The 13,694-nt window shown below is 42.7% G+C and overlaps 1 protein-coding gene across 1 annotated transcript; it reads left to right on the plus strand.

Annotated features, from left to right (window-relative positions):
- On the plus strand, positions 1-10,931 carry MRPL48 (mitochondrial ribosomal protein L48). The gene is made up of 8 exons (XM_040422504.1): positions 1-93; positions 2,573-2,659; positions 2,754-2,806; positions 7,962-7,999; positions 8,512-8,597; positions 8,866-9,035; positions 10,420-10,612; positions 10,709-10,931. The coding sequence occupies exons 1-8, from the start codon at positions 1-3 to the stop codon at positions 10,781-10,783; spliced, it is 795 nt and encodes a 264-aa protein (XP_040278438.1). The 3' UTR covers positions 10,784-10,931.
- The last annotated feature ends 2,763 nt before the right edge of the window (positions 10,932-13,694 follow it).

The raw sequence follows: 13,694 nt of genomic DNA on the forward strand, positions 1-13,694 counted from the left end.
ATGATGACAAAAGGAAGTGCAACTAGTCCTGCAAAAACACGGCCTGGAGCAGCACGCCATCCTGAAAGTAGTAAATCTATGTTCGCCGGGATGGTGAGAGACGAAGATAAAAAGGGGTGGAGCCCACGAAGACCGTTTTTCGCCCATTTACAATGTGAGTCCCCTGTGTGATGCTTATGGGGTCCCCGCTGCTCCCCACTTCCTGATCCCTGTTCAGTACAATGGAAATACCAGGAAGGGCTGAGGTGGATGACGGCTACGGCCAGTGATCATGTCTCCCAACTGTCCCTGATCCAGCAGGAAAGTCCCTAATTTCACGTTCCACGTTCTGTCTCATGTTGCCACATGTCCTGATTTCAACTGTAGTTGTGACCTGAGGATGCAGATACAGTTGAAGACATTGGTAAAGCAGCGAGCCCCCTGCTGCAGGTGTGATACAGTGATGTCATCGCCGGAGCCCAGAGCTCTTCTGCACCGCTCGCCACGGGAATGTGGAGTAGGTGAGGATTCAGTTAATAAGGGGGCATCACTGGGTTCTCATACTTTATGGGGGGCATTGTACTGGGTGGGCACTTATGGGGGCATTGTAATGTATGCAGGGAACTTATGGGGGCATTGTGTGTAGTGCACTTAGAGTACTACTGTCTGAGGGGCATTAAAAGGGATATTCCTGCTGTGAGGAGGCACTAAGGGGGTATCCTTACTCTGAGATGGGGGCTATTAGGCTACCTGCACACAGTACGTATAGGTTGAGTTCACATCGCTGTTATTTTTCATTCTTCTGATCCGTCAGAAGAACATAAAAATAAAGAAAAAAAAACGGATCCTGAGCATGAGTTACACATTTAGCATCTCTTTGAGCCATTTCCGTCCGACATCCGTTTTTTTTGACAGAAATGGCTCAAACGGATGCCAAATGTGCATAACTGACGCTCAGGATCCGTTTTTTTCATTATTTTTTCAGTTCTTCTGACGGATCAGAAGAATGGTAAAATAACAGTGATGTGAACTCAGCCTTAGGGCTCAATCACACGAACATATTTTGCGTTCCGCATACGGAACCATTTATTTCAATGGGTCCGCAAAAGATGCAGACAGCGCTCCGTGTGCTGTCCGCATCCGTTGCTCCGTTCCGTGGCCCCCGCAAAAATTATGAGTCCTGTCCTATTCTTGTGCATTTTGCGGACAAGAATAGGCATTTCTATAATGGGCCTCCTGTTCCGTTCCGCAAATTGCGGAAGGCACACGGGCTGCATCCGTTTTTTGAGGATCCGCAATTTTCGGACCGCAAAAAACGGCACAGTTGTGTGAACGAGCCCTTAGGGCTCAAGTGCACAAAAGTATTTTTTGTCAGTTTCCATTCCGTTTTTTTTTGTTTTGTTTTTTTTGCGGCCCGTATGCCGAACCATTGACTTCTATGCAGCCGCAAAAAAACTGAAATCACTCCGTGTGTGTTCCGCGTCTAAGACATGCCCCATCATTGTCTGCATTACGGACAAGGATAGGACTGTTCGATTACGGACAGAGCGTTCCGTTCCACAAAATGCCGGTATCAAGTGTTTTGCGGATCGCAAAACAAAAACGGTCACGTGCATGAGCCCTAATTGATGTTTTTTCTGTGTGCATTTTCATGAGGAAAAAACACAACATGATATAGGACCAGAAAAGCTTTTTTTTCTGTGTGGAATTTGAAATCTGCACCCTGTCGATTGTCTGTGCGATTTTTTTGTGCGGATTTCACTCTTCGCAATGCACGTGTGATATCTGCGGCAAGTCTGCACCAAAAACAGCAGATAACGCATGTGGTTTTTGGTGCAATTTGCTGTGGAAACATCGAAATCTGTGCATATTTCTGTTTGTAAGGGTATGTTAGTGCCGATTCGGTGCCGAAAACCATGCCGATTCTGCGCTAAAAACCTTCTCCCGTTATTTTCAATGAGAGGCCGCGCCATAAATCATGCAGTCAAGGATTTTTGCCGCACGGTTTTCCAGACTGCGCCCAGAATGTACAGGTCCCCCGTTCTTAGCGCAGTTGCAGCGCAGTCCCCTCACGACGGCGCAGAGGGAGCCTGCTCGCGGTTTAGCTCCATTCGGTGGACCTAAACCAGGCATGCTCAACCTGCGGCCCTCCAGCTGTTGCGAAACTAAAACTCCCAGCATGCCCAAACAGCCTACAGCAGGGCATTGTGGGAGTTGTAGTATTACAACAGCTGGAAGGCCGCAGGTTGAGCATGCCTGACCTAAACTAAGGGCGGGATCCGCACCATTCAAAATGAAAAATGCAAACACACCAGCGGAGGATTGGTTTAGCGTTAAAAAAAATGATTGCTGCGCTGTTGACGCCCCTCTGTGGATTTTTATTACTTTATTTTTGAAACATATTCTTACTGGAAAACCCCTTTAAGTCTATGTAAATAACTCCTCAGCTGTTTTAAAACTACAACCACCAGCACGCCTTTACAACTTGGAGCATGCTGAGAGTTGTACTTTTTGCAACACCTAATAAGCCCACAAGCAGATATGACAACAAGGAGTTATCTGACAGGACGACTTCCTGTCTCCATGGTTACAGCGGAACCTTCCTTTCAGCCCTACGGGGAAGCTTTTCCGTGTGGCACCTTCTGTGCTTTGCCAGTACTGCCCCCCATGTGGTGAGAAGGTGACTGTGAATACTGTACAGGGGCGCAGGGAGGGTGTCCGGTGATATTGGGAGGGTCGCAGGTTGTCACCTCTGTCTTTGTGTCCCCCTCCAGATGCTGCCTGTCAGGGGAGGCGCCCTGCTCAGATCCACCGCAGCCCTCTGCAGGTAAGTGCCCCGGCCATTGCCTCTCAGTGTGCACAGGTATTACAAGGTCCTGCTAGGTGCCGGTTTTAAAGGGGTTATTTAGGACCCCCAAATTTTAAAGGGGTTGTCCAGTTTGTGACGTCAGTGCTGGAGCGATGACGTGGTATCTGCCAGGTAAGTACTTACCTGTCCTGTATTGCAGGACGATTCCAAGGATCATCCAGTTTTCTCATATTTCTGGACAGTCCCTTTAAAAGGTTTTTGCAAGATGTTTTTTTATTTATTTTTTCACTGATAAGCTATCCTCAGGATAGGTCATCAGTATCTGATCAGTGGGGGTCCTACACCCGGGACCCCTGCCAAGGCACCGGCACCCCCGCGCGCACTGCAGCCTGCTCACCAAGCACAGCGCCGTACATTGTAGAGTGGCTGTGATTGGTATTGCACCTCAGTCCCATTCACTTCTAGGGGGCTGCTCCTAGGCCGTGTGACCGATGAACGTGACGTCACTGGCCTAGGAGAAGCAGAGAGAAGGCCGCGGTGTTCCTCGGGTGCGCAGCTCTGAACGGCTTCCCCATGCTGACGTAGGGAAAGCTGATCATTGATGGTGGTAGGCTGGAGCCTGTGGGAGGCCATCACCGCTATATTCCTCTGCAGGTGGCAGCGCTGCATTAGAGTATACTGAATTTACCATGTTCTACTGTATTAACCCTTAGAGGACCCTGCGATTTTCCGTTTTCGTTTATAACTCCCCACCTTCCCAGAGCCATAACTTTTTTATTTTTCCGTTCAAGTAGCCAGGCTTGTTATATTGCAGGACAAGTTGTGCTTTCTTATGACACCATTTAATATTGCATATGATGTAGCAGGCAAAAAATCTGAATGGGGGGAAATTGGGGGGAAAAAACAAAACCAAAAAAAAAAACATTCTGCCACCGTTTTTTGGGCTTTCTTTCTATGGCATTCCCTTTGCGGTAAAACAGACTGATTCCCCTCATTCTCCGGGTCAGTACAATTACAGTGATACCACATATGTATAGTTTTTCTTTGTGTTTTAATCGAATATATAAAGCTGTATGTCCGCTAAAGAAATCCGCACCGTCGCATTTACAATCACAAAATTTGGCACACAGGTACATCAGGTGTCCGGGAAGGTTTTAGACCAGGTCTCAGCTCTCTAGCACGTAGCGTTCCTGAGATATTCCCCCAAAAAAATGCATTAGCCAATAGAAGTCTGGTCACGTGACCATTATCAGCCAATAGAAGCTCGCAGGCCTTTAGTCTCCACATACACACAGTTTTACTCCAGGTTTCCATAACAACCCAGCCATTTTTCTTCACTGCTGTAGGTCAGCTTTAAAGGGGCAGGTCGCTGTGGATGACACTGTTAAGGGAGCGGAGTGCTGTCGAGGTGACAGTCAGGGGGCAGGTAAGGTGACCATTCAGGCCACCCTCAAAAGATGGACTTAAAAACCCCGCCCCCAGCTCCCACTAAGCCACGCCCCCTCCCACTCCACAGCTGACTGGGATTGAAAAAATGAAGGTAAAAATCAACTTCTTTCAGCTGCAGGGGAGGGAGGGTGACTTTCTCCAGCTCACACTCAGACAGCGCAGTGCTGCTGTCTGAGAGGGAGCTGTTCAAAAGGACATCACTGTGGCCGTCCAGGCCCTGCGCCGGACGGAGGACAGGGAGTCTGAAACCTGGACTGTCCGGCCTAAAACCGGACCTCTGGCCACCCTAGGGGCAGGCTGCTGTGGAGGTCACAGTTAAGGGGGCGGGGTGTTGTGGAGGTCACTGTTAAAGGGGCGGGCACTGTGGAGGTCACTGTTAAGGTAGGGGACTGTGGAGGTCACTGTTAAAGGGGCGGGCACTGTGGAGGTCACTGTTAGGTAGTAGGGGACTGTGGAGGTCACTGTCAAGGGGGTGGGGTGCTGGGGAACTCGCTGTTAAAGGGGCAGGCTGCTATGGAGGTCCCATTTTAAAGGGACTCTGTCACCAGTTTCTTACCCCCCCATTTAAAAATATGGTTATGTTCATGGAGCTCTAGCGATTCCTAATGTGGTCTTATAACCAAAATCCGTAGGCTCATTTTGTCTAAAAAACGTTATAACTAACCTGTCATTCATCTCACAAATGTGCCCAAGGGGATGATCATGTCTTCCAGATGCCGCCCGTACCCGCCGCCGTTTGTGCCCAGCTCCTCCCTTGCTGTCATCAGCGCCGCCTCAGAATCCTGTGTGACGCCTCCGGCTCTCCCTCACTCCCCCCTCCTTCTTCTCTAACATCCCGCGCATGCGCACTTCGCTCCATGAAGCCGAACGGAGAAGTCCGCACGGGCGCATCAGGCACAGGCCTGTGCGCACGCGCGGGATGTTAGAGAAGAAGGAGGGGGGAGTGAGGGAGAGCCGGAGGCGTCACACAGGATTCTGAGGCGGCGCTGATGACTGCAAGGGAGGAGCTGGGCACAAACGGCGGCGGGTACGGGCGGCATCTGGAAGACATGATCATCCCCTTGGGCACATTTGTGAGATGAATGACAGGTTAGTTATAACGTTTTTTAGACAAAATGAGCCTACGGATTTCTGTTATAAGACCACATTAGGAATCGCTAGAGCTCCATGAACATAACCATATTTTTAAATGGGGGGGTAAGAAACTGGTGACAGAGTCCCTTTAAGGATATGGGTCATTGTGGGAGGGGTCAGTGTTAAAGGGGCGGGGTGCTGTAGAGGTCACTGTTATGGGGGATACTGTTGATATCTTATAACGACACACAAACAGTAAATGAAAGATGAAATATACCCGAGCGAAGTCGGCTCCTTCTTCAGCTAGTATTGAATAAAATTAAAAATATATAATTTTTTTTTTTTCTTTTTATCTCCATATTCTGACCCCTATAACTTTTTCGGAGTTATATGTATGGAGCTGTGTCAGGGCTCATTTTGTGCGGGGCAGTCTGTACTTTTCATTGGTATCATTTTGGGGTGTGTGTGACTTTTTGATCACTATTTATAAAAAAAAAAAAATTGTGGCAGGTGAAGAAACAAAACAACAGCGAATCTGCCTTTTTGACTTTTTTTTTTCCGTTTAGCGTTTTCACACACGGCAATGCTCATTATGTTTATTTTTTTATTGCTTATGTATTTTTATTGTCATTTTGGAGAAAGTGGATGATTTGAACTTTTATATTTTTTAACCCCTTAAGGACACATGACGTATCGGTACGGCATGTTTCCCGAGTCCTTAAGGACCCATGACGTACCGGTACGTCATGTGTTGTTCCGATCACTGCCGCCCGGCCGGCTGTGATCGGAACAAGGTGCCTGCTCAAATCATTGAGCAGGCACCTCGGCTAAATGCGCGGGGGGGGTCCCGTGACCCCCCCATGTCCGCGATCGCAACAAACCGCAGTCCATAAAAATAAACCAGTCAATAAAAATCTGCCTTCCAAAAACCAAACGGCGCACCTTTCACTCTACGCCCCGCTGTGTGGCCGTACAGTAGTTTACGGCCACATATTGGGTGTTTCTGTAAACAGCAGAGTCAGGGCAATAAAGATACAGTCTTGTTTGGCTGTTAACCCTTGCTTTGTTAGTGGAAAAAATGGGTTAAAATGAAAAATTAGACAAAAAAAATCAAATTCTCAAATTTCCTCCCCATTTGCCAATAACTCTTGTGCAACACCTAAAGGGTTAACAATGTATGCAAAATCAGTTTTGAATACCTTGAGGGGTGTAGTTTCTTAGATGGGGTCATTTTTGGTTGGTTTCTATAATGTAAGCCTCGCAAAGTGACTTCAAACCTGAACTGGTCCCTAAAAATTGAGTTTTTGTAAATTTCGGAAAAATTTCAAGATTTGCTTCTAAACTTCTAAGCTATGTAACATCCCCAAAAAATAAAATATCATTCCCAAAACAATTCAAGCATGAAGTAGACATATGGGGAATGTAAAGTCATCACAATTTTTTGGGGTATTACTATGTATTACAGAAGTAGAGAAACTGAAACTTTGAAATTTGCAAATTTTTCCAAATTTTTGGTAAATTAGGTATTTTTTTTGTGCAAAATAAATAATTTTTTTGACTTCATTTTACCAGTGTCATGAAGTACAATATGTGACGAAAAAACAATCTCAGAACGGCCTGGATAAGTCAAAGGGTTTTAAAGTTATTAGCACTTAAAGTGACACTGGTCAGATTTCCAAAAAATGGCCAAGTCCTTAAGGTGAAAATGAGCCCGGTCCTTAAGGGGTTAAAACTTTTATTTTTTTTCCCCAGTTACCATAGGTGACTATACTGTCATGGGTATTAATCCATCACAGAACACACCCTTCACTTTATACCAGTACAGTGCTGCCACCTGCTGGCCTGTATTGGAATATTCCAGTGATGGGTATGCTTTAAATTTTGGACTTTTTTTTTCTTTTCCAAATTGTTATATATATTTTTTCTGTATTAAAACACAAAAAAAGATGTATTAGTGTGGTATCACTGTGATCATACTGACCCGGAGAATAAAGGGAAGCGGCCAGTTTTACTGGATAGGGAATGCCGTAAAAACAAAAACCATAAAACTATGGTGCCGTTGAGTCTCATTCTGAATTTTTTTTACAGCTTCCCACTACATCATATGCAATATTAAATGGTGCCATTAGAAAGTGCAACTTGTCCTGCAAAAAACAGAACAAGTTGAACTGAAAAATAAAAAAGTTATGGCTCTGGGAAGGCAGGGGGTGAAAAATGAAAATGAAAAATTACCATGTCCTCAAAGGGTTAAGTTGAGGCACGAGGATCCAGCACCCCATAATGGGTTTTCCGGGAGTTCAGTATAACAGATATCTGATCCCAGGGGCGGGGGGAGAGGTCCGGTGGTTCTTCAAAATAATTGTTTTAAAGCTTCTTTTGCTTTTATATCACGCTCCCTGCCTTTACCAAAATTTTTGGGGACCTTCCTTAACCCCTTTAAATGCAGCCTCTATATGGGTGTTCTTCACTTTTTGTTAGAAAGTTTCTCTGATCCCAAGGTTTCTCATTGCTGGAAACCGCAGTAATCTATGGTGGATTCTGTGTTCAGTTTCCCTGCAGCGCCTCCGCAGGAGAAGTGAAGCATGACATCCTGAACTACCAGATAACTCCTTGCTTTTATGACTTTGTGATGTAATGTCTTGTTTTCCAGGATTACAGGACACGACGGCTTCCTGAGCAGAGATAATGGTGAGTAAAGCTGTAAAGAGGAGATTTACCGTCCGATACCATTAGGTCACATTCAGACCTGGTGGAACCAGGGGTGCACCTAGCCTTTCTGCTGCCTGAGGCGGACAAATTCTTAACCTAACCCCTTCCCTTCAGCCCTACTGTTAAAGGGGTTTTCCCATCTCCAACAATGGGGGCATATCGCTAGGGTACGCCCCCATTGTCTGATAGGGACCCGCACCTACAATGAGAACGGAGTGGGAAAATGAACGGACATCGATCCAGTGCCCCGTGGCTCATTGCCCATGGCCCTTCCGCTGCCCCTACCTGGTGCTGCCTGAGGCAGTCGCCTCACCTGGCCTCATTGGTGGTACGGAACTGCCGGGGATTTGTGGTGCGGATTCTGCCCTACAAATGGGAGGCGATTTACTATACACTGTACTCAGGAACTGTGTCGCCTGCCCCCTCTGCATTGCAGGAGCTCAGCTTGCTGACTGTTTCCACTCGCCGTTTATTCTCCTCTTGTCCGGCAGATTTCCTGATAGAAAACAGAAGAACCCACAGGACAAAACCCACTCATGGCATCGGCCGCTACAAGTTCCTGTTACCCCCAGAAGTGGTGAGGACGTGTCCTATGTGGCAGATTATATTGTACTGATGGTCACAGCCGACACCTCCATGGGAAGAGCAGATGTCTCAGCGCAGTGTCCTTGTAGATATCTGAAGGCTGGAAGGAAGAATTACACTGTGCCAATAGACCCCCTATAGACGTCTGTAGTGAGAGGGCCCCCCAGAGCTCTGCTCTCAGGGTCATCGGGCCGTCCAGCTTCGTAATGGACGTCCTTTTCCTTTAATGATATACTGTAACTTTATTTTTTACTCTATAGGAACAAAAGAAAAAAGGCAAGTTACTAAAAAAGGAGATCAAAGCAGGTACAGAGTACGAATACGGAACCTTAAACATCCAAGTGTCAGGGCACAACATGCTCTACGTGGAACACTTTGCTCAGTACATGCATAACCTCTTCAACCAGATGTCCATTAAAGTGGAGGAAAGGTGAGAGCTGTATATTACATTATAGTTACATCCTGTATTATCCTCCAGAGCTGCACTCACTATTCTGCTGGTGCAGTCACTGTGTACATACATTACATTACTTATCCTGTACTGATCCTGAGTTACATCCTTTATTATACTCCAGAGCTGCACTCACTATTCTGCTGGTGCAGTCACTGTGTACATATATTACATTACTTATCCTGTACTGATCCTGAGTTACATCCTGTATTATACTCCAGAGCTGCACTCACTATTCTGCTGGTGGAGTCACTGTGTACATACATTACTTATCCTGTACTGATCCTCAGTTACATCCTGTATTATACTCCAGAGCTGCACTCACTATTCTGCTGGTGGAGTCACTGTGTACATACATTACTTATCCTGTACTGATCCTGAGTTACATCCTGTATTATCCTCCAGAGCTGCACTCACTATTCTGCTGGTGCACTCACTGTGTACATACATTACATTATTTATCCTGTACTGATCCTGAGTTACACCCTGTATTATACTCCAGAGCTGCACTCACTATTCTGCTGGTGCAGTCACTGTGTACATACATTACTTATCCTGTACTGATCCTGAGTTACATCCTGTATTATACTCCAGAGCTGCACTCACTATTCTGCTGGTGCAGTCACTGTGTACATACATTACATTACTTATCCTGTACTTATCCTGAGTTACATCCTGTATTATACTCCAGAGCTGTACTCACTATTCTGCTGGTGCAGTCACTGTGTAGATACATTACTTATCCTGTACTGATCCTGAGTTACATCCTGTATTATACTCCAGAGCTGCACTCACTATTCTGCTGGTGCAGTCACTGTGTACATACATTACTTATCCTGTACTGATCCTGAGTTACATCCTGTATTATCCTCCAGAGCTGCACTCACTATTCTGCTGGTGGAGTCACTGTGTACATACATTACTTATCCTGTACTGATCCTGAGTTACATCCTGTATTATACTCCAGAGCTGCACTCACGATTCTGCTGGTGGTGTCATTGTATAGATGCATTACTTATCCTGTACTGATCCTGAGTTACATCCTGTATTATCCTCCAGAGCTGCACTCACTATTCTGCTGGTGGAGTCACTGTGTACATACATTAAATTACTTATCCTGTACTGATCCTCAGTTACATCCTGTATTATACTCCAGAGCTGCACTCACTATTGTGCTGGTGGAGTCACACTGTAGATACATTACTTCTGTTATTTTTGTGCAGGAATTAATCCAGCGGGGAATACTGGTAGATTTCAGCTATGAAGTCTGCAGAATTATGAATACAGCTCTGTAGGTCCCTAATGTATCAGTGTATATTTATCGCTGCTGACCTTGTACTTCAGGGTGTCTGTGTCTTTGCAGTTACGCTAAACCCACCAAAACCAAAGAAGTGCTGCTGATGCCGGACGTGGGGAACAAGATGTTTGTGGACTCTGTGCTGACGGTCCATGAGAGGGTGGTCCAGGTCAGTGGTCTCAGCGCCACTCTGGCTCCGATTATCATCGAAGTGTTGACCATGAATCAACCAGTAGGGGTCAACCTACTGGTTAAAACGGTAAGAAATGGCTGATAAGAGTGACAGCACCCGGGGGCGATACGGAGCCTGTCCACACAATGTGCCTTCTCATGTCACGGTCTCTTCTCTCTGCAGCACACGGAGGTGGACTACCTGGAGAGATTCAAGGCCCGGCCGGATCTGGACAACCTGAGAGCTTCCATGACCTGACACCTCGAGAGGTCGTCCTCCATCTGCTCAACAGTAATGACTGTATAATCATCTCCACCTGTCACCAACCGAATCCACACGTCGTGTGACCGCAGGATAGCAAAAATAATAGAAATACCAGTATTTAAAATAAAATATTCCTTTTTTCAGAAAATCCTTAGATGATTTGTGTCCTAAGCAAAATTTATAATCGATTCACTTGTATATTCTGGTACATAGGAGCAGTATTATAGTAGTTATATTCTTGTACATAGGAGCAGTATTATAGTAGTTATATTCTTGTACATAGGAGCAGTATTATAGTAGTTATATTCTTGTACATAGGAGCAGTAATTATAGTAGTTATATTCTTGTACATAGGAGCAGTATTATAGTAGTTATATTCTTGTACATAGGAGCAGTAATTATAGTAGTTATATTCTTGTACATAGGAGGCAGTATTATAGTAGTTATATTCTTGTACATAGGAGGCAGTATTATAGTAGTTATATTCTTGTACATAGGAGCAGTATTATAGTAGTTATATTCTTGTACATAGGAGGCAGTATTATAGTAGTTATATTCTTGTACATAGGAGCAGTATTATAGTAGTTATATTCTTGTACATAGGAGCAGTATTATAGTAGTTATATTCTTGTACATAGAGCAGTATTATAGTAGTTATATTCTTGTACATAGGAGCAGTATTATAGTAGTTATATTCTTGTACATAGGAGCAGTATTATAGTAGTTATATTCTTGTACATAGGAGGCAGTATTATAGTAGTTATATTCTTGTACATAGGAGGCAGTATTATAGTAGTTATATTCTTGTACATAGGAGGCAGTATTATAGTAGTTATATTCTTGTACATAGGAGGCAGTATTATAGTAGTTATATTCTTGTACATAGGAGCAGTATTATAGTAGTTATATTCTTGTACATAGGAGCAGTATTATAGTAGTTATATTCTTGTACATAGGAGCAGTATTATAGTAGTTATATTCTTGTACATAGGAGGCAGTATTATAGTAGTTATATTCTTGTACATAGGAGCAGTATTATAGTAGTTATATTCTTGTACATAGGAGCAGTATTATAGTAGTTATATTATTGTACATAGGAGCAGTATTATAGTAGTTATATTCTTGTACATAGGAGGCAGTATTATAGTAGTTATATTCTTGTACATAGGAGGCAGTATTATAGTAGTTATATTCTTGTACATAGGAGCAGTATTATAGTAGTTATATTCTTGTACATAGGAGGCAGTATTATAGTAGTTATATTCTTGTACATAGGAGCAGTATTATAGTAGTTATATTATTGTACATAGGAGCAGTATTATAGTAGTTATATTCTTGTACATAGGAGGCAGTATTATAGTAGTTATATTCTTGTACATAGGAGGCAGTATTATAGTAGTTATATTCTTGTACATAGGAGGCAGTATTATAGTAGTTATATTCTTGTACATAGGAGCAGTATTATAGTAGTTATATTCTTGTACATAGGAGGCAGTATTATAGTAGTTATATTCTTGTACATAGGAGCAGTATTATAGTAGTTATATTCTTGTACATAGGAGCAGTATTATAGTAGTTATATTCTTGTACATAGGAGCAGTATTATAGTAGTTATATTCTTGTACATAGGAGTAGTATTATAGTAGTTATATTCTTGTACATAGGAGCAGTATTATAGTAGTTATATCCTTGTACATAGGAGGCAGTATTATAGTAGTTATATTCTTGTACATAGGAGGCAGTATTATAGTAGTTATATTCTTGTACATAGGAGGCAGTATTATAGTAGTTATATTCTTGTACATAGGAGCAGTATTATAGTAGTTATATTCTTGTACATAGGAGGCAGTATTATAGTAGTTATATTATTGTACATAGGAGCAGTATTATAGTAGTTATATTCTTGTACATAGGAGGCAGTATTATAGTAGTTATATTCTTGTACATAGGAGGCAGTATTATAGTAGTTATATTCTTGTACATAGGAGCAGTATTATAGTAGTTATATTCTTGTACATAGGAGGCAGTATTATAGTAGTTATATTCTTGTACATAGGAGCAGTATTATAGTAGTTATATTATTGTACATAGGAGCAGTATTATAGTAGTTATATTCTTGTACATAGGAGGCAGTATTATAGTAGTTATATTCTTGTACATAGGAGCAGTATTATAGTAGTTATATTCTTGTACATAGGAGCAGTATTATAGTAGTTATATTCTTGTACATAGAGGCAGTATTATAGTAGTTATATTCTTGTACATAGGAGGCAGTATTATAGTAGTTATATTCTTGTACATAGGAGGCAGTATTATAGTAGTTATATTCTTGTACATAGGAGGCAGTATTATAGTAGTTATATTCTTGTACATAGGAGCAGTATTATAGTAGTTATATTCTTGTACATAGGAGGCAGTATTATAGTAGTTATATTCTTGTACATAGGAGCAGTATTATAGTAGTTATATTCTTGTACATAGGAGCAGTATTATAGTAGTTATATTCTTGTACATAGGAGCAGTATTATAGTAGTTATATTCTTGTACATAGGAGTAGTATTATAGTAGTTATATTCTTGTACATAGGAGCAGTATTATAGTAGTTATATCCTTGTACATAGGAGGCAGTATTATAGTAGTTATATTCTTGTACATAGGAGGCAGTATTATAGTAGTTATATTCTTGTACATAGGAGGCAGTATTATAGTAGTTATATTCTTGTACATAGGAGCAGTATTATAGTAGTTATATTCTTGTACATAGGAGGCAGTATTATAGTAGTTATATTCTTGTACATAGGAGCAGTATTATAGTAGTTATATTCTTGTACATAGGAGCAGTATTATAGTAGTTATATTCTTGTACATAGGAGCAGTATTATAGTAGTTATATTCTTGTACATAG

The sequence above is a fragment of the Bufo bufo genome, chromosome 3 (assembly GCF_905171765.1).
Source record: "Bufo bufo chromosome 3, aBufBuf1.1, whole genome shotgun sequence".
Lineage (NCBI taxonomy): Eukaryota > Metazoa > Chordata > Amphibia > Anura > Bufonidae > Bufo > Bufo bufo.

What these genes read in the sequence shown, in the direction of transcription:
- MRPL48 (XM_040422504.1), top strand. Translation starts at nt 1, where the DNA reads ATGATGACAAAAGGAAGTGCAACTAGTCCTGCAAAAACACGGCCTGGA. An exon ending in AATCTATGTTCGCCGGGATG is followed by an intron (nt 94 to 2,572) that starts GTGAGAGACGAA and finishes CCATGGTTACAG; the next exon opens with CGGAACCTTCCTTTCAGCCC. An exon ending in TCCACCGCAGCCCTCTGCAG is followed by an intron (nt 2,807 to 7,961) that starts GTAAGTGCCCCG and finishes CTTGTTTTCCAG; the next exon opens with GATTACAGGACACGACGGCT.